This window comes from Crinia signifera, chromosome 1 (assembly GCF_055691185.1).
Source record: "Crinia signifera chromosome 1, ASM5569118v1, whole genome shotgun sequence".
NCBI lineage: Eukaryota > Metazoa > Chordata > Amphibia > Anura > Myobatrachidae > Crinia > Crinia signifera.
The window spans coordinates 228,386,729-228,407,282 of NC_139217.1; the positions used below are offsets into that span (position 1 = coordinate 228,386,729).

General features: G+C 41.9%; 1 protein-coding gene and 1 long non-coding RNA gene across 2 annotated transcripts in view; one reads left to right on the top strand and one right to left on the bottom strand.

The window, feature by feature from the left end:
* The first annotated feature begins 5,312 nt into the window (after nt 1-5,312).
* LOC146070302 (uncharacterized) lies at nt 5,313-15,686 on the top strand. Its single transcript, XR_014472979.1, has 3 exons — nt 5,313-5,346; nt 5,432-5,547; nt 14,942-15,686. It is a non-coding gene; the product is annotated as an uncharacterized LOC146070302 (long non-coding RNA).
* Nucleotides 15,687-17,642: 1,956 nt separating this feature from the next.
* Nucleotides 17,643-20,554, bottom strand: part of DAPK3 (death associated protein kinase 3) — a 41,472-nt gene continuing 38,560 nt past the window's right edge. The window contains exons 7-8 of the mRNA XM_083179365.1: nt 19,870-19,915; nt 17,643-19,659 (exon numbers count right to left, since the gene is read on the bottom strand). Of these exons, the coding sequence (XP_083035491.1) occupies nt 19,126-19,659; nt 19,870-19,915 (580 nt within the window). The 3' untranslated portion in view covers nt 17,643-19,125. The remainder of the gene's footprint in view (nt 19,660-19,869; nt 19,916-20,554) is intronic.

Consider the following 20,554-nt stretch of genomic DNA (forward strand, 5'->3'; position numbering starts at 1 on the left):
AGGGAAGATTACCAGATAGGGTTCTTCGATCCATAGGGCTTGTAGCTCACCAACTCTTCTAGCAGAGGTAACTGCTACTAAGAATACTGTTTTCCAAGTTAAGAGTCTCAAAGAACATTCCGTTAGAGGCTCAAACGGACATCTAGTTAGGACCGAAAGTATCAGGTTTAGATCCCACGGTGCCACTATAGCCTTGACTGGTGGCTGAAACCGTTTCATAGCCCTGTTAAATCTCTTTATAAGTTTTTCTTCCGCCAAAGATCTATCTAACAGTACCCCCAGTGCTGATATCTGCGATTTAATTGTGGCAGGAGCAAGGCCCATCTGGAAACCTTCGTAAAGAAACTGTAGGACCCTATCCGTAGTTATAGAGGAAAAGTCACCGCTGAAATGACCCCAATCAATAAATTTGATCCATGTCTTGTAGTACGCTAGAGACGAGATGTCCTTTCTAGCCTTCAGCATCAATTCCATAACCTGGGGGGACAAGTTATGTCGTTTCAGTATCTTCCGTTCAATCTCCATGCCTTTAGTGATAATTTCCTGGGCTCTGGATGATAAACCGGACCCTGGTGTATCAGATCCACTCTGTCGGGTAGAGGCCAAGGTTATTGTACTGCCATCTTCAGAACATTGACGAACCACGGTCTTCTTGGCCAGTAAGGTAGTATTGCTATCACCTCTACCATGTCTTCTCTCACCTTCTTCAGGACCTTTCCTATCATAGGGAAGGGAGGGAATATGTATCCCAGTTTGAAGCTCCACTTCACTGAAAGAGAATCTATTGCTAGGGCCTGTGGATGAAATGATTTTGAAAAGAAGCTGTTCACCTTCTTGTTCCCAAAGCTTGCCATTAGGTCTATTTCTGGGATGCCAAATCTTCTTTCTATTTGGGAGAATACTTACTGGTTCAACTGCCTGGGGACACTACTTCCCGACTCAGGAAGTCTGCCAGGGTATTCCTTGTTCCTGGAATATACACCTCTGTCATAGATCTTAGGTTGTGCTCTGCCCAACACATTATCTTTTCTGACATGCGCATCAGTTTTATACTCCTTGTGCCCCCCTGATGGTTTATATGGGAAACCACGGTAACATTGTCCGACATAATTCTTAGATGGGAATTGCTGATTTCTTCTTTCAGACAACTTATTGCTTCCCACACTGCTTGTAAATCCCGCATGTTCGATGAGTTCTTTGCCTCTTCTATTGTCCATATACCTTGGACTGATCTCCCTTCGATATGGGTGCCCCATCCGAAGAGACTGGCGTCTGTGGTTACTATTCGAAACACAGGTTCTTTTAGGCTGGTTTTCCTGTATTCTAGACCTTGTAGCCACCATAGTAGATCCTTCTTTACTTCCTGATGTAATGAAATCAGGTGTTGATCGCCATATCCTCTCTTTTGTAGAGGAATGAGTAGCCATTGGAGTTTCCTCATTCTCCATTGCGCCCAAGGAATGATTTTGATGCAAGACGCCATCATACCTAGCAATTGGGTGGCCATAATCAGAGGAAATCTCTCCCTTTGTAGTAATATGTTGACTAAGTCTTGTATCTTTCTGCATCTCTCTGGAGAAAGGGAAATTGAGAACTGCTGAGTGTCTATCATAGCTCCCAAAAACTGTATTCTCTGTACAGGTAGCAGCTGAGTCTTCTCTTTGTTTATGACCCAACCTAGATAGTGCAACAGGTCTATGGTCATATTTACATTGGTCTCTGCCTCTGTTAACGATTCTCCTGCAATGAGTAGGTCGTCCAAGTAGGGCCATACTTGAATCTTCTGCATCCTTAATGCTGCAATCACTGTCACTAATACTTTGGTGAAAACTCTTGGTGAAGTTTTCAGCCCAAATGGTAGACAAGTAAATTGGCCACTGAAAACCTCAGGAATTTTCTGTACCATCGATTGATCGGAATATGGTAATAAGCATCCTTTAGATCTATCGATGCGAGGTAGTCTTCCCTCTTTATCCCCATCACAATAGAACTCAAGGTCTCCATCTTGAACTTTATCCGTTTTATATATACATTCAACTCCCTTAAATCTAGAATCGTTCTGAATGACCCATTCGGTTTCCGTACCAGGAATAGATTTGAATAGAAACCTTTTCTGTGTTCTTTCTCTGGTACTCTCTCTATGGCCTCCGTCTGTAGGAGTTGATCGATTTTTAAGAACAGAGCTTTTCTTTCTTCTGAAAGTTCTGGTATCCTTGATTTCATGAATCTGTGACAGGTGGGCATTTTCTCGAATTCTATGCAGTAGCCTTACTGAATTATGTTCAACACCCAGGTGTCCTTTATTATCTTTTCCCAACTTTCTGTGAACAGCATAAGTCTGGCCCCAATCTTCTTCACCTGAAGATAGTCATAACTTCCCCTTTTGGCCCCAATCTTTCTCTGGTTGGTATCGGCCACGAAAATTCTGTCGAAAGGACTGCCTGGAGGTATTAGCATTCCCCCTTTTGTAATAAGTTTTGCCAGGGCGGTAAGTCTTCGCCTCTCTATAGGCCTGTTTAGATGAGGCAGGAAAATTGAAGCGATTCCTTTTTTCTTGAGGTAAGCAAACTGATTTTCCCTCTGAAATCCTTTGTATAGTGTCTAATCTGGAACCGAAGAGGAATTTGCCTTCAAAGGGTAAGTTTGTGAGTTTATTCTTCGAATTAGCATCCGCGCTCCAAGGCTTAAGCCACAGAGCTCTTCGCCCCGTTACACCTGCTGCCATAGCCTTGGCTGCAAAAGACACACCATCCAGTGAGGCTTCACACATATAATCGATGGCTTTCTGCATAACGTCTAAGTTCTTTAGAAGGTATTGCTTTGATATTTTCTCCTCCACATCCGTTCTCAAGTTGGAGGTCCAAAGTCGAACAGCCCTCGCTACAGAAGCCATTGCCACGTTGGTTTTCAGGGAGCCTGCGGAAGCTGAGTGTACTTTACGGAAAGAATTTTCAATTTTTCTGTCCATGACATCTTTAAATGCCGCAGCATCCTCAACCGGTATAGTAGATTTTGATATGATTTCTGCCACTGCTGCATCTACCTTGGGCATGGTGCACCACCCAAGTAGTTCTTCATCTTTAAACGGGTACATTTTTTCTACCCTATTCCCCAAGGTAAACCTTTTATCGATATTGGTCCACTCCTTGTTTATCATATCTCTAACCACCTTGTTAACCGGAAAGGTTCTCCCTTTTTTATCTCTATCTTCATATAAGGGGTCTCTGGTTTCCGAGGTGGAGGCCGCTTCCCTGAAATTCATGGCTTTGTATATATTTTTCAGCAGGTTTTCTACAAGCTCTAAATTAAATGATCTGACATCTTCTAGTTCACCAGACTCTTCTGACGACTCCTTAGCTTCACATTCAAACTCATCAGATGAATCTTCCTCTGGTGTAAACTCAGCTTGTACTCTAGACCTTTTAGTCGATTGTTTCATCCATGCCATTAACTCTTTAAGCATTTCAGACTGTTCTGGCTTTTTAGCCACTTTAGACTGTGCCATTTCACACAAATCACACACTGATTTCTTCTGACTTGAAGCAAAGGTCTGATCACATGTCATGCACACCGCTTCTGTAAACTTTTTCTTTGCTGTCCTCTTCTTGTGTACAGGAGAGACAGGCACACTAAAATGCAGAGAAACTACACTCAATAACTAACTCAAAAACAAACAATACTGATGCCCAAAACCAAAGAGCTTACCTCACTGGGGCATCATCTGGCTTCTGGGGAGAAGGCGCTTCCATAATAAACACTGCAGCGTTTTCCAAACAGCCTGCAAACACTCCAGCACAACTGACGCCATAACAAGCGCCATTGCCGGCTATTTAACTGTTCCCCGTCGGTCCTATGCACTTCAGGATGGTCGAGCGGAACCAATTTCACCGCCCAGCGTTTCCAGTGGGACTGAATTCAGAGACGCACCTCCGGTGTCTGTGAGCGGAAGTGACTCCGCCCCTTCCGCCTTAACTTCTAGCGCGTTTAGCCGCGGCTTTCCAGCGGGGCTGTCGCCTTTTCTCCCCAGCAGACCCGTTTCCTCCGGGCACCATTCAGCTGTGCCTCGATGTTTAAACAAAAATAAATCTGTCCTACTCTGTCTACTTCTAAACGGAGACAGGAAAAAAGATGCAGGGGAAGTGGAGGAGGGGTCCATTATACCCAAGGTGGGCGGTCCCAAGAGAAACCAATCCTGTCTGTTCTAGTGGGGGAAGAGAATATCCCAATGTATGGCTGCCATGGGGATCGTAGAAGAAAAAACTGCTATTTTGATTTCCACAAACAATGTCCCAGCTCTGAAGGTATAATCCATTCCAGTGATCTTCATGAAAATTGCATTGCGAGACAAATGTCTTGACTAGTGCAGCCACATTGCATAAGTTGATACTATGGGCCTTATTCTAGTTCACTCTTTCTGACAAAATCCTTCTTAGATGTACAAACCCATGTGCACTGCAGGGGGGCAGATGTAAAATGTGCAGAGAGAGTTATATTTGGGGGAGTTATTTTGTTCTGTGCAGGGTAAATACTGTCTGCTTTATTTTTACACTTCAATATAGATCTCACTTTGAAGTAAAACCCCACCCAAATCTAATTCTCTCTGAACAAGTAACATCTGCCCCACCTGCAGTGCACATGGTTTTGTCCATCTAAGAAGGAATTTGTCAGAAAGAGTGAACCAAAATAACCCCCTATAGCTCAGTGATGGCTAACCTTGACACTCCAGCTGTTGCTGAACTACACATCCCAGCACATCAGTGTTAGCATAACTGTAGCAGGGCATGCTGGGATGTATAGTGCCAAGGTTAGCCATCACTGCTATAGCAGGATACTTTGCTTGCACATCTGTTGGTAGCTCTGCACAGACTGAAATTCCTGGTCAACAGGGTAAGCAAGGGAAGGAGTGAAGTCCATACACGTTAATACAGAGAGACTCTCTTGATCTGCTCTCCTTCCACTGCTGGTATTATTATTATTTCTTATTATTATTATTATTATCATCATCTTTAATTTATATGGCACCAAAAGGGTTCCGCAGCACCTGACAATACATAGACGAGCAAAAAACATGAAAAAACTAATTACAGTACAATGCAATTTAGGACAAGTACATGGTAAATAAAGACAGCTGCATCACAGGACAATACACTGACGCATATAGAAAGTGCATAATGGATTGTACTGTGCTATAGAATGTAATTGTGATATATAAACAAAAAACATAATCAATACAATATGTTCAAATTTTAGGGGCTGAGCCCAGGATGTTATGACACATATCATGCCAATATTGACTGTCAATGGATTGATATCACAGATGTTCTCCCAGGGAAGTATATTCTTAAGGTGAGTAGATGTGATAAACCTTTCCATCTGCGCTAAACAGCGGATGAATCAGATTTTACATACCATGTAATATGTTATATTCTAGGTTTCTGTGAATCCCAAGTTCCAAGTTATGGAGTCTGATTTCACCAATAATGCAGTGCGCTGTGACCTGACGTATACGGGAAGTCATGTGATAACTCGTAACTGCCGGCTGTCCAGGTACTAAAAGAACACAAGTCATGTTAGAAGAGATTGTTTATCAACATATGCAAATAGGTTTTTCATAGCAAAGGTGTGTCCACACACGACGATTTGGTGGCCACCGATATCTATTCCATATCAGCGGCCGTGGGCCTCTGCTGGGAGGGAGGGACAGCAACCTTAGTTTACTCAGGCTGCCTGTCACAGGGCAGCTTGTGAGGCCAAGAAAGCTGAATCCTGCAATGCATTCCTTGGCCTTTCTATTCCTGGAAAATGCGGGAGACAAGCCCCCATTTGTGGCAACGTCGGCTGCCCCACACCATCCCTCCCCCGAACGTCTCTGCCTGTCAGTCAGATGGAGGCGTTTGTAAAACTGTAGTGCGACCACAAAACCCATTCTACATGTGCAAAATGGTTCGGATGTGCAGTTTCCCAACAATCGGGAAACTGCACTACTGATCGCTTCCATAGTCCGTAGTGAATCAGGCCCTAATAAGGGAGCAACTGAGGTCCACCAAATAAACCGTATAGAATAAGAGCCATATGGTTAAAACAGATGGTTAATGCCACATACAGGAACCAAGAAGTATTCAGAGCTGATTGCTGTTGTGCAAATTTGCAAGCCTTCCTTCCCCCAGTGGCACAGTGGGAGGAGGTGGAGACAGCCGTGGGGATCAATGCATCCAGGGAACATTGGTGAGTTTCCAGCAGCAGAGCAATCTTTGTAAATGCGGCTGCAAGGAGGCGTTGATTCCGAAGCTTTGACAGGTGGTACTGTAAGTAAACTGCCTAATATCAGAGAAGGGAGGCAGACCCAGGCAGTATCACCAGTGCCTGTCACTCTGTGTCTGTCAGGTAAGGAATGTAGTCATCAAGTAGGTGACTCGCCGAGAGGAACTGCATGCACCAGCTTCTTCTACATACAAACAACCATGCTGCTCCCTGTAATTATAAGGAGGCTGCGAGTGGGTTGAGGGCACAGAGACCAGCGAGTTAGCAAAGGGGAGCTGGCACAGAGATGAAAGGGGGTGCAGTAGTGCTGCTTTTGCTGAATTGTGCTCCGGTCAGTGGCTAAGTTAAAGGAGCAAAGATGTAAGCGACAATGGAGGAAGCACCCCCTTCAGGGCTGGTGCCCAGTGGCAAATGACTCCATTGTCTCCGGGAGTTTCGCCCCTGCAGTTTCATACATTTATACCCGAGCCCTTAAAACCAGAAACACTTTCCTATTAATATGGAAACTCTATACTTAAACACACTGGAATAGTATGTTTAACTAGCACCTAATTCTGAAACTCTATAAGCTGAAAATCCAAGCTCTACCCTCTACCAGCTGAAATAATAAGGATGGAGGATGATGAAGTATCAATGATAGAGCCACACTTTTAACTATTCAAAATATGTTTCCAGTCAATTAGCTCCTCTCATGTATTTGAAAAACACATGACAGGAGCGGATTGTCAGTTTGGGATTGGGCAGCAAGAGACAACACAGATATTCATCTGCAGTATGGCCCTTATTCTGGTTCACTCACAAAGGTTAATTCCTTCTCAAATGGACAAAACCATGTGCACTGTTGGGGGGGGGGGGGGATGGAGAGACAGATGTAACATGTGCAGAGATTAAAGCCCTGTACACATGTGCTTAGATTTGATGTTAGATTTGATTTTGTATTAGATCTGGCATTAGATCATCCCATTCGATTTGGCATTAGATCTGTACTTTTGCATTCGATTCGATTTCACAATGTAGGCACAATGTACTCATTCGATTTACTGGATCGAATTCAAGATTTCCTTGGCTGCACAGTAGATTTTTCTATTCGATTTTGAGAAAACGGGAGCGCGCATCGAATCGAATGCAGATCGAAAGTGTCCTAAAAACCATTCGATGTAGATTCGATTTTGCTCCTATAAGCAAAATCTAATCGAAAGCAGGGAAAAATCTAAGCGTGTGTACACAGCTTTAGATTTGGGCGAGTTATTTTGTGTGCAGGGAAAATACTGCTTTATTTTTACACTGCAATATAGATCCGAGAAGGAATTTGCCTTTGCAAATGAACCAGAATAAGGGCCTATGTAAGAGCCAGCAGTAACAACAGCTCCCTTACACTTTTATCCACCAACATTCTGCAAGTTTCAGAAAATTGGCTTTGTGTAGTTGTAACTGTTGAAATATTTGTTTAAGCCACTGGGCATTTGATGCATCATGTAGAAGGCATGTTGTAACATATAGTGAAGTGCTATTGCATACGGTTTATAGTTTTTAATCTGCTGCTTGTTAAAATGACATAAAAATAGGCAAAATAGTAGCATTAACTTTTGGCTTCAATTGTGCATGTGAAATTCTCATTATGGCTGTGGTAGTTATATTGTGATGTGTTTTTAAAGTATGTATAAAACATTGTTTATTTTACAAAATATTTTTTAGATGTTTCATATGTGGAACATTGAGAACCTTTCATATACACCAGGCATGTCCAAACTATGGCCCTCCGGAAGCGGGACCATTTGTCTACATGCCAAAAGGTCAATAGGTCGACATGGGGTTTTTCACTGTTTTTTTTTACCCAAATGTCGACACCGTTTGAAGTGAACCGCAGCCGCTCGCTATGCTTTGGGCACGGTGCCTCGCTGCGCTCGGCACAATATTTTATTCTCACACCACGCCCTAGTGGATGGTAGGGCATGCAATACCACCTGTAGGCACATGTCGGCTAAAAAAAAACAGTGAAAAACACCATATTGACCTTTTGGCATGTCGAACTAATGGTGTCGACCTAATGGCTGTCTATCTTTTTGTTGTAGACAAATAGTCCGGATACCGGCCCTCCAGATGTTGTGAAACTACAAGTCCCATCATGCCTTGCCACAGTTTTGCTATTAGGAAATGCTAAAATGATTGCAAGGCATGCTGGGATGTGTAGTTTCACAACAGCTGGAGGGCCATAGTTTGGACATGCCTGATATACACAGAAGTCACAAATGATGTATACAACCTCAGAATTAAACTAAACTGACCATATTAAAAACTTTAAAAGCAATTTAACAAGTGGTTAATGGTGCAGCGGGCAAAAGGTTAGTGTAAACCAATCAAATGCCAGTTCCTGCATCAATAAAACAATTCTGTGGCGGCAGTATTGTCCCCTTGAGGAGGAAGAAACAAATAATGGGTTTAATCAAATTTGCACAAGCCATTTTCATCAGAGACGTGCAGGGAAGGCACTGAGGGGTAGATTTATTAAGCTCTGTGAAGTGATAAACTTTCTGGTTTTTATCACCAACCAATCAACTCCTACCTGTTTTTTTTTTCAAACTAAGCCTGTAACTTCACAGGTAGGAGCTGATTGGCTGGTGATAAAAACCACAGTTTTATCACTTCACCGAGCTTAATAAATCTACCCCTGAGTAATGAACCCACCAAACAAACAAAAAGAACAGCATGGAGTTGCCCATATGTAACAATAACCAACACCAGGCTGAAGCATCCAGGTGGATAGTGCCATTGAAGGGGTTAGAGGTGGGGACTGGCATTCCTCTGCCCAGAACTAGAATTGCCTAGACATTGGGACCCCAAAAAAAAAAAAAAAAATATGTAAAGAAAAAAGACACTTAATGTCGTAATAGTTTATTATACAGCATCTTTACCTGGGGGCACCAATCTTTAAGCTCGTTTGCATGGCCACCTCCACCAAGGCTTCAACTGGTAGACAACGGCCTTTAAGCTCTTTTGCATGGCCCCTGCTTGCACTTCTGTGCATTTTTTTTCCTTTCTGGAGCTCTGGATTGCTCCTTCACTGCTGGCAAACTGTCAGCCACTGCCTTGCACAGACTCCTCTAGCTGTGGCTATCTTGAATTTCAAAGATGATGCTGAGGTGCCATTTTGAACTAGGAACTGCTACCAAACTCTGTAAAATGGCTGGGGAATGGATACTTCTGGACTTAGGCATGCGGCCATGCACATTACCTCCACCAGGTACCACCGTCACTAACGCTCATGACTTCCGCCCCCTATTGCATATGCTAACTAACCAGCTGAACCAGCACTAAAGCCACCACTCTTTGGATATAGATAAAAAGTCTGAAAGTAATTAGAAGATTTGGATTTGAGCTCTGTGTATGTTTCTTAATTGTAAGTTTTTCCCTTTTTTTTTTAAACAAGGAGTTGGAGAGTAGTATTTATTTTGCCCTATGGGTGTTGTGTATGGGTGTTGTGTATGGGTGTTGTGTATGGGTGTTGTGTGTGGGTGTTGTGTGTGGGTGTTGTGTGTGTGTGTGTGTGTTTCTTAGTAAGGTAAATCTATTTTATTTATATTGGACAGGGGTTCAGGGTTAACCCTTTTCCAATATTTTTTTAGGAACAAAGAAAAAGTCAGTACCCATATCTGCGCACTCAAGAGCAGCTGCGTGGACAAGACAAAGAAAGGTCACCCAACCTTTGACATGAATACAGAAAAAACAACAAGGTCTTCATCTATCACCCACTGTGTTAACAACCTAAAATTTGGAAAATGAATAAACCGGTACTTATGTATTATCTGGGCTCCCATGTTAAATGCACCCCATTTTTTCATACCCCTACTATCCAACTACGCATGGAGTTGATTTTATATAGTGTGGCGAGCGCATCGAGCCACCGTGCCCGAAGCGTGGCGAGCGCACGCGGTCTCATAAGAAAAACGGGAGCCCAGATATTACATAAGTACCAATAAACCTCCTTTTTCTTATCCCGAATAATTAGCACCTTGATGGTCTTTTTTCCTCCATGTTTGAATATAGAAGTGAAAAAAAAAAAAAAAAAAAAAATACCATATATAGTATATTAAGTTCGTAAATACGGGGATAATGGAATTTCAGTGGGTAAAGGTGATTTATAGAAGGGTAGCATACCCCACTCACACCCAAGTGGAGTAAGTTCCTCCTATAAAGGATTATTTTGTTAGTGCAAAGTGGAGTACAAAGACTCACGTGATAGTGATATTTCCTCACATCAAGGTATCTTTACACCAAGGTACCCAAACAAGGACTACCGAATACTGTGGGATAACAAAGAAAGGGGCGTACCCCACTTACAAATTGCACAGCAACACCAAGTGTATAGCAGTTTCTTTGTGGGTCACCTGATCCAGAATACTTTTTGATGTATATAGGTTATATAAGTGGAAGTGTGATCGGCAAAAATGAGGCATGTAGGCTGGCAAATCTAAGTGCATCTCTCATTTTTTACTTGTTTTAAATATCATTAATCAATTAAAAACATAAGTACCAATCACACTTCTTTTTTTGATATCTGTATATGGCCTATATACATCAAAAATAATTCTGGGTCAGGTGATCCACAAAGAAACTGCTATATGCTCCGTACTGCTGTGAAAACTTTTCTTGTTATCCCACACTATTCTTTGGTCCTTGGTGGATGTGGGTAACCTGGTGTAAAAGATGGTGTGAAAGAACATCACTATCAAGTGAATCTTGGTACGCCACATTACACTAACAAAAGAAACCTTTATAAAAGAGGAACTTACTCCACTATAAATCACCTTTACCCACTGTTTGAAAATCCATTATCCCCGTATTTACGAACTTACTACACTATATTTGGTACTTTTTTTTCTCTCTTCTATATTCAAACATGGAGGAAAAGGAAGACCATCAAGGTACTAATTATTCGGGATAAGAAAAAGGATCTGTAACAAGTCTATTTATTTTCCACATTTAGGATGTGAGCGCAGTGTGTGACAGGTGAAGACTTTGTTTTTTCTGTATCCTTGTCCAATGTTCATAAACCCAAAGGAATGGCAAAGCTGCTACTCCTGCCAACCCACTCATTACCTATAGGGGTCTCCCAAAGGGAATGGCTATTTCAAAACAATATATGCTTTGTAGTAAAAAAGTTTGTTTCCATATTAACTTTAGCTAAGAAAAAAATGCAAACTACTTATAGTAGAGTATTAGGGTGCTCTGATCGCATAAACAATAACATATATCCGAAAAATGTCCTAAAACTACCATACGTAGAGTAAAACATTAAAGAGACCAGCACACCGCCATTTAAATATGCAATAAAAAACTTTTAGTATATCAGAAAAAAGCAGCATGATAAATCCAAATAAGAGTACTTATCTCATAAAGGTGCTCAGGGGCGGATCCAGGATAAAATGACAGGGGGGGCACCATGATAAAAGAGGGTTTAGGTGGGGGAGGGGCGGTGTTAGTGGTGCCAGTGTACATGCTAAGAGAGCGGCAGAGAGAGGGTGGGAATGGGATTAAAAATAGGCCCTGGCATTTAAAGTATGCAGGCCCACCATGGTGACAAAAGTGAAGGATGTAGTTGTGCGCGCGCGCGCCGAAGGTGCACTCCGGAAAATGGGGTGTGGCCACTTAACAGGGGGCGTGTCCTTGAGTGTAGTGTACAACACCATATACAACTTCTACACATTACGCAACAAAATACTAGACCCCATTATACTTGCCCCTTACACATGATGCCAAATGGAATGAGCCAAAATTCAAATAATGCCACACGGATTGAGCCAAAATTCACATAATGCCAAATGGATTGAGCCAAAATAAACATAATACCACATGGATTGTGTCAAAATTCACATAATGCCACACGGATTGAGCCAAAATTCACATAATGCCACACGGATTGAGCCAAAATTCACATAATGCCACACGTATTGAACCAAAATTCACATAATGCCACACGGATTGTGACAAAATTCACATAATGCCACACGGATTGAGCCAAAATTCACATAATGCCACACAGATTAAGCCAAAATTCACAATACGTTTCATAAACAGGAACATTGTCCACCAAAGGCGCGCATTAAACATTTACACCATAATGTCCATTACACGTTAAGTTACACGCCATTATATCCATTATGTATTATGTCAAACTCCATAATGCCTATTAAAAATTATGCTACATAAGTGCTGCTTATCTACATGCTCATTGCCAAGGGTTCCATGCTCATTGCCATGTGGGATTACATGCTCATTGCCAAGGGGAATACATGCTCGCGGTAAATGGGGGACAGCCGCCAGGCAGAAGTTATAGCCACTGACAGTGGCAGAGTCTGGCTGTATTCAGAGCACTGCAGGTCCAGGCTATTTGAAATAATACCCCTTTCACACCAGAAAATGCATTCCCAGGTTGGCCCCTTTTACACCAGCCTAGTCCCTGCATTTTCTGATGTGAGGGGGAGAGAAAACCACCTCTCCCCCCCCTTTAACCAGTTATCTTATTTAACCGGCTATATCTTCGGAACCAACTGATCCATTTACATGAGACAAGTATATTGAAGAACTTTTGAGTGGGCTTTGAATGATTTTGGTCCAGTGAATCTGGAACATTTGGTTCCAGAGTAATCTGCCCTCAAAGAACATGAACAGCCATGAAATTACATTTCAAAAATAAAAAAATTAGTTTACACATAATATCTCTGGAACCGATTGGGAGATATGGACCAGCCTGGTATCACATTGAAGGCCCAGTGATTTGGAATTGAATGAGATCAACCACAAGCTTATGTGATGCCAGGGGGAAACTGGTAGCCGTCGGAACCGGGTGGGGGTCGGAATTGACGGGTCCCATATTATCCTATGGGGAAAAAACGTTACAGCTTTGCCATGCGATATCTCTGGTTCCCGGGGGGCTAGAGACACGGGGCTGGGCTCGTTGGAAAGCCCTGGTCCTCAGCTGCAAAATGAAATGACAGGGGGGGGGCACGTGCCCGGGTGCCCCCCCCTGAATACGCCACTGAAGGTGCTACATGAATCAAAGAATAACTCCTAATACAATGACAGCTGTTTCAGTGGGAATCCACCCACTCCCAGGTCCCAGACTACAGTGCAGTAGATTTACCACTTAAACAGCAGGAGGGAGTGGATGGAGCAGCCAAAAAAATGCATCTCCATCCTGACATTGCCATGTAATAATTGTAGATGAAAAAACACACTGTGCCCCGCAACCTAGTACATTGGTGCCTCACAATTCCAGCACCTATTGTTTCAAACAGTTATATTACTTATTAAGGAAAACCCTAAATTGAATATTAAAAAGGAGTATTGTATTGGTGTTACTATGAATGTTTAATTACAAAGGAATAGTACTGGGTGCGCACAAAAATTAAGGTGCAGCTTAAGATTGGATACATAAAAGTGACATCCAAACCACTTAAAATTGCATAGAATAGGAAAAGTAAGTATACAGTCAATAAAGCGCTTCCCAATAACACCATGTGAAAAGACACACACAATAAAAGAATACTGTCCCTTTAAGGAGTTCTCAGTTTTCAAGTCGACGTGTATGTAATCTGTATAAAGAGACTTGGCTTTATGCAGCCCATAAAGCAAGCATTTTGCCAAGAAAAAAACACCACAATTAAGTGCAGACTGTTTTGCAAATGAAGCAATATATAAATGCAGGTGTGCACTCACAACTGCTGTTTATTATAGAGCATTCAAAAGGTATCCCTCTGGCAAAACAGCAACTCTTCCTTCCATATTGTGATACATGGAAAATCAAGAGAAAGCAGGCGATAGTGCAGATCAATTGATAAAAAACACCTTTTAATCTAAAATACACTCACATATAGAAGACAAGTTTAAAAGCATAAGTGGTATCCCAAAGGCAAAACTGGAACCAGGTGCCGCCGATCTGTCCTTGGAGATGGTGGTATTCAGTTCACTGACCCTCCGGAAAGGTCAGGCTCTGGAAACAGAAAGGAACATCCTGGCAGTCCAGCTATGGGGGTCCACAGGTCCTAGTTAGCGCCAAACGCATTTCGGTAGTCACCTTTTTCAATGGCATAGCTAGGATTCATCCACAGGCATGTATTTATAAGCCTGATAATTTGCATCCATCTGCGGCACCTGCCGCTGATTGCACATGTGTATTCCGATTTCCAAGATGGCGGTGCGTTCCAAATACCCGGAATGTTTAGAAAAAGTCAAAATTGATCACGCACAGGACCAAGAAACTGTATGTACACTAACAAATTATACAAGACAAAGCAAATATAAATATACAAATTTGATGCAAGGGGATTATTCTTATTCAAAAAAGTAATATTGGCTCCACACGGTTAGATGTGGAATTCAATTTGATTTAATATGCCCTTTCGATTCGATATCTATATGGCAAGTCTATTTTTCTTTTTGATTTCCACTAGATGTGAATGTGCATCATGATCGAATCTGTATCAAATGTGAAAAAACAATTCGATGCCCATTCCATTTCAATTCTATTTAGATTTTGCTTCTATAAGCAAAAAAAGTACTGGTGTGTTTTGAAACATTCTTTGTGCACACAGAATGAGTAAGGTTCATGGTAAGATTAGCAATGTGCATAGGAATGTAATTTTGGTGTCCTTAAAATCACACTTTATTTTTCTCTCCATAGCCTCTGATGCCCACTAAGAATACTGTAACTGGGAACACCTCCCAATACCAGGCTGAATATAAAGGAACTCGCTGCTCAGGGATTCTTACAAAGGATGCACCCAGACTGGAACTTCGCTACTACAAAATGTTACAAATGAGGTGACCCAACAAGTGAAGCGAAAACAACGATACTGATCAATTAAACACCTTATTCCTTCTTCGAGATCATGTTCCATTTAATGTAATTTGCAGGCACTTGAATTGCCAACTAATAAATTACATTTTTAAAATGATCATCATATTAAGAAAAAAATACAAACATTAAAAAAAAAAACATTCAAACTCATGAATGTGTGGAAGGGGGTGAAAAACATAGACCCTTGGGCCAAGAATTTGTAGTTGTTATACCAATTTTATTTATAGGTACTGTATGTGAATTGATATGATAAAAGTTTGAGGAAAATTACTTCTGTGTTGCAATTGTGTAAAACTTTTGTTTTAAATTTACAATAAATTGAAATACCAAAATAAATAAGCTTGCATAACCTCACTAAATAGCAGATTACCTCAAAACCTTCTCCTACTCATAATGTACAACGTCTGAAGTGCTGGTGAGGTGGTTTATTTAATTAAACATGGCAAAAGCTATGAGGTTTACCGTGTCATTTGGAATTATTTTTTTCTTCTTATAAGAATACTTTGCATTTACAACCAAACACACTAAGTTTTCCCTTGAAAATCTCTTCTTTTATACCATGGCAAAAATGGAGACTTATTACAAATCATACTTTGATAAATCAAAAACTAGTCCATTGTGTTCTCTTTGTTTTCCTATTCTATTAAAAGGATGTGGATTGGAACAAATACTATACTGGAGCTATACTGTACAAAACGGTTTTGCAGTCTGAAATAAAACCTCCCACTTCCAGCACATAAACATGTTTGTTTCATTTCTATTTGGGGTATGGGTCACAGGGTCTACAAAAGGAAGGTCGACATGTCTGGGGGTGGACATTTGGTGACAGGGTCATTAGGTTGACATAAGCACTAGGTCAACATGGGCAAGGTCGACAGTCAACATGGACACTTAAAAAAATGCACCGCGGGCCCTCGCTGCACTCACTATGATTTGGGCATGCTACACTCGGCACACTATTTTATTCTCCCACCACACCCCAAGTGGATGGAAGAGCATGAAATTCTGCCTGTCAGCACATGTCGGCTCAAAACCAAAAAGTGAAAACCCTCCTATTGACATTTTGAATGTCGACCTAGCCTATGTCAACCAAAATGCATCTGTCAACCTAACCCCATGCGGTGTTTGACCCAATGCATGTTGACCTTCCCCTTGTAGACCTCGTGTTGGTATCCCTGTATTTGATGCCCAACAAGGTTCACATTGAAATGTACAACTAATACAGGGCCAGATTTAGGGGTCAGACTACCCCTAGGTACCACATTTTTGCATGAGACGCTCACTCACCACCTTCTGCCGGAGCCCTCCACTGGTCTTCAACAGCTCCCCCGCAGCCCTCACTCCATACCCGTCTCCCTGAAGCGGAGGCAGGCAGGGAAGACACTCCCTGCCGCCTTGCTGACAGGGACGCCCGAGCATGTCAGATGCTTGAGTGTCCCTGTCAGATGGAGCTCCTGTCAGCCATTCTGCGCCAGCTCTGGCGATTCTGCCGGCTGGCTGACAGGCGCTCCATCTGTACATCATCTGTTTCTGCAGCTTCTTTACTCTTTTTTGTCTATCTCTTGTACACACAGACACATGTGGATTTTGATACATCTGTGTGAGACAGATAGAAAATTCCCATCTCTGTGTGAAATTTGTGGTCTTGTCCTTCTTTCTTTGAAGGTCAGTAACCCAAAACTTTTACTAAGGGATGAGAAAGAACAATATATACACAGTTCTATATGTGTATTGAAATGAGACAGATGCTAGTTGTAACAACTCCTATTAAATTTGGCTCATAACGTCCTAAAAAAAGAGGATGAGAGATTCAGAAAGTGAGAGATTTGGTAAGAATTATTATTTTTTTTTTCAAATAAAAAATAATTAAAGACTCAAAACTGCTAATGTCTGAAATTAAATCTACACAACAGTGCAAAAGAGGAAGTGTGAATTTTCTATAACAAAAAGACAGAAATATGAAAGTACAGGTTGAGTATCCCGTATCCAAAATGCTCGGGACCAGGAGAATTTTGGATAGCGGATTATTCCGTATTTCGGAATATTTTAATATTTAAATGATGTATTTTGAAGTATCTTGCATTTATGCTGCATAAACACATAAAATACACACATATATATTTTATTACCACATGAAATGCACACAAATATATTTTATTTGTTCAAAAAACAAGGTTTCAAAACATGAAACAAAATGTGTGTACTATCTCAGATATTGAATTTGAAGGCCAAGCAATCATTGTCTTGCACATATATAGTGCCAGTTACATATCATGTCACCAGTGATGCTGTTACAAATGTTCCCAGTGAGTTTTTAGCAAAAAAACATTTTTTTTTTCACTTTCTGGAATGTCTGGTTTTCGGAATAATTCGGATAACAGATATTCGGATACGGGATACTCAACCTGTATTACTCAATACAATGATCAATCTTTTCTGCACTTCTCACCAGTCTTTCATCCCTCACCTTTCCTATTTTTTATCCCATTAAATAAAATTCCATTTAAAATATGGTATAACTGCATTTTATAGGCAATTAGCTTTAATCACTTCTACTCTATTGCAGTACATATAATTGTCCTATTTTACAATCAAATCATGGGTGAAATGTCATAGGGTGCAATTTAACGAATTTTGGTCAAAATTTGCCAATGTATTTGTGTGCAAATTGTGATTTAATTCACACATTCAGCAGTAAAAAGAGCAGATTTCACATACAATTCCCATCCAGATATTTTCCCATTACAAAATATACAATTCGCAAATGTAATAGATGTTACCAAAAATTGCAAAAACATATAGACCAGGTTCAGACTGGTGAATTTGACAGAACTATACACAGTGAGATCTGTGCATGGTTCAGACCCAAAAAAGTGATAAAAAAAATAAACTGCGTGGGGTTCCCCCTCCTGTGCCAAACCAGCCCCGGATTCATTGAGCTGGCCCTGGTTCCAAAAATACAGGGGACAAAAAGCTAATGTGTCCCACGTATTTCGGAAACCAGCCCCGAGCTCTTGGACCAGTCCTGATTCCAAAAATACTGGGGTTCCCCTGTATTTTGGAACCGAGTGTGGATCTTTTTAAATCGACCACGCTTCGGTCGACAGTCACTAGGTCAACATCGTTGGGTCAACATGTGTCTAGGTCGACATGTTTTTTTACACAGTCATCATTGACACAGTTGGAAGTCAACCGCAGCCCCTTGCAATGCTTCGGGCACGGTGCCACCTCGCTGCGCTCAGCACACTATTTTATTCTCCCATCACGCCCTAGTGGATGGTAGGGCATGAAATACCACCTGTCGGCACAGGTCGGCTCAAAAAACAGTGAAAAAAAAAACATGTCGACCTCGCGACCTGACCCATGTCGATCTAACGCTATGTCGACATAGACACCAGTCGATCTTCAACCATGTCGACCTAGAACCGTGTCGCCCTAATGACTGTTGAAGTGTGGTCGAGAATACGACCGTATACCTTGGAACCAGCAGTGTCATGCCAGAGCCTGGGGACACTTTTTATACAAGGACCCCGGCAGTACTATGAGCACTGGGGCTGGTCAGCCCTGGATGGGGTCCGTGGTCTGGTCCTCCGCAAAGGGGGAAATCCCGTGCTGTCCCCGGCAGGTAAGTATGTGAGAGTGTATAAAAAGGAGTGGTTATTACAGTTATACTTTTCTGTGTGTGTGTGTGTGTGTGTGTGTGTCATTATTTACACACACATTCTCTTTAACGGTGAACTAGGAGACCCATTGGGCATATTAACATCCCGTATGCTGGTTCTTGTAGTTCAACTGTATAAAGCAATCAGTTTTTACTATTTTAAACAGATCAGCCCAGCCTCCACCGCCCCCTGATGCCGGGGGGGACAGGGCCGGACTTCAGCCCTTTAATGGGGGGACAAAAATATGTCTCCAAGGAATATTATAGCAAGAAAGCCATGTATAACAGCATGCATCGCCCCTATATTACCCTCAATTAGTACGACCACACCCTACACTTACTCATTCTAGCAAACACCTCTAACACCTTCTACTCCAGGCCTCTCCATGGTTTTCAGTAACTCTTCAACAAAGCTCATCTCTGCAGTGACTTGTGCAGCTAGCGCCTCATATCTGTTTTCTAGTCTGCCAAACTTTCTTTTCAGACCATTTGCACCAAGCACTGCAGTCCGCAGGTCTTCCTGGACCTGCCGACGCTGCCCTTCCCCACGCTGTAGCTCCTGTTGAATCCCCATTAGCTGACGTGCTACCCCTTCTTGCTCTTCCTGATACCAACTTTCCTTTTCCTCATAAATTGAGCGGAGAGCAAGAAGATCCTCGCGTGAGGTAGTTTGACTCTTTTGCAGTTCACGTAATGCATCCTCTGCTGCTCCTAGTTCTTCTAATACATGGCTGAATCGTTCAAAATTCACATAGGTGTTGTTAGGAGGCATGCTCGAGTGTGATTTGATGGTGTACTCTTTTAGTCGAGTGGTCTTTAACCTCCTTCGCTCAGGTCGCTTCCCACTATCCTCATGGCGAACATTGCGGCGCTTGATGGCCTGCGGAGACACACATACATTTTAATCATTTCTCTTTTACTTAACATTAAATGCCCCTTTAAATCTTGCATCCAAAGACATTGAAAACAGACAATTTAGAAATGCGCAGCACAGTAAATTAACTATTCAGGCTTTTCTCCTGCATACAGCACAGTAACATCTTTTTAGCGGATTTATGATAGCTGGCACTTCATCCATGAATGTTCTTACCTTAATCCATGAATGTTCCAAACTCTGGTCAATGGTCATCCGTTTTCTGAAAATAAAATGACAAAGGTTATCACAATCCTCTCCAGTACACTTTCGAATAAGGGGGGTATTCAATGTGTGCCGATATTTCGGACAGCCAGAAATATTGGCACACACCTATTCAACGTGGCTGTTTTCAGCCGCATTAAAGCCATGCAAAGCCAACTTTTTTAAAAAGTCAATTCTGCATTTTCAGAAGATTGAATACCAACTGTTTATATAGAAAGTATTCAATAATGTTTCTGACAGTAGTAATTACCCCCCTAAAACTGAAGAAAGGCATTAAAAAAAATATGATTGGTTATGGAAATACTGGTTCTTAGCTATCAGTCTTCTGACTGTTGGAATCCTGTATCCCGGTGCTGTGGATCCCGACACTTATCCAACACAGCTGGTCCTATTGCAGCATGCTGCAGTGGGACCCGGCGGCTGAAGCCCTGCCACTAATGCATGGGAGGACGCATAGGCGCCTTGCGGCCAAGTGGTACCTGCTCCCCCCCCTGAAATAACCCCTATGTGTGGCCCAAGCCTTAGAGCCTAGTCATATGCAGCTAGTGCCTAACCCTACTCCATGTAATGCAGGGAAGATAGATATAAAGGACACCTCTGTACGTCCACAAGATGCAGACAGTCAGGTTTCTGGCTT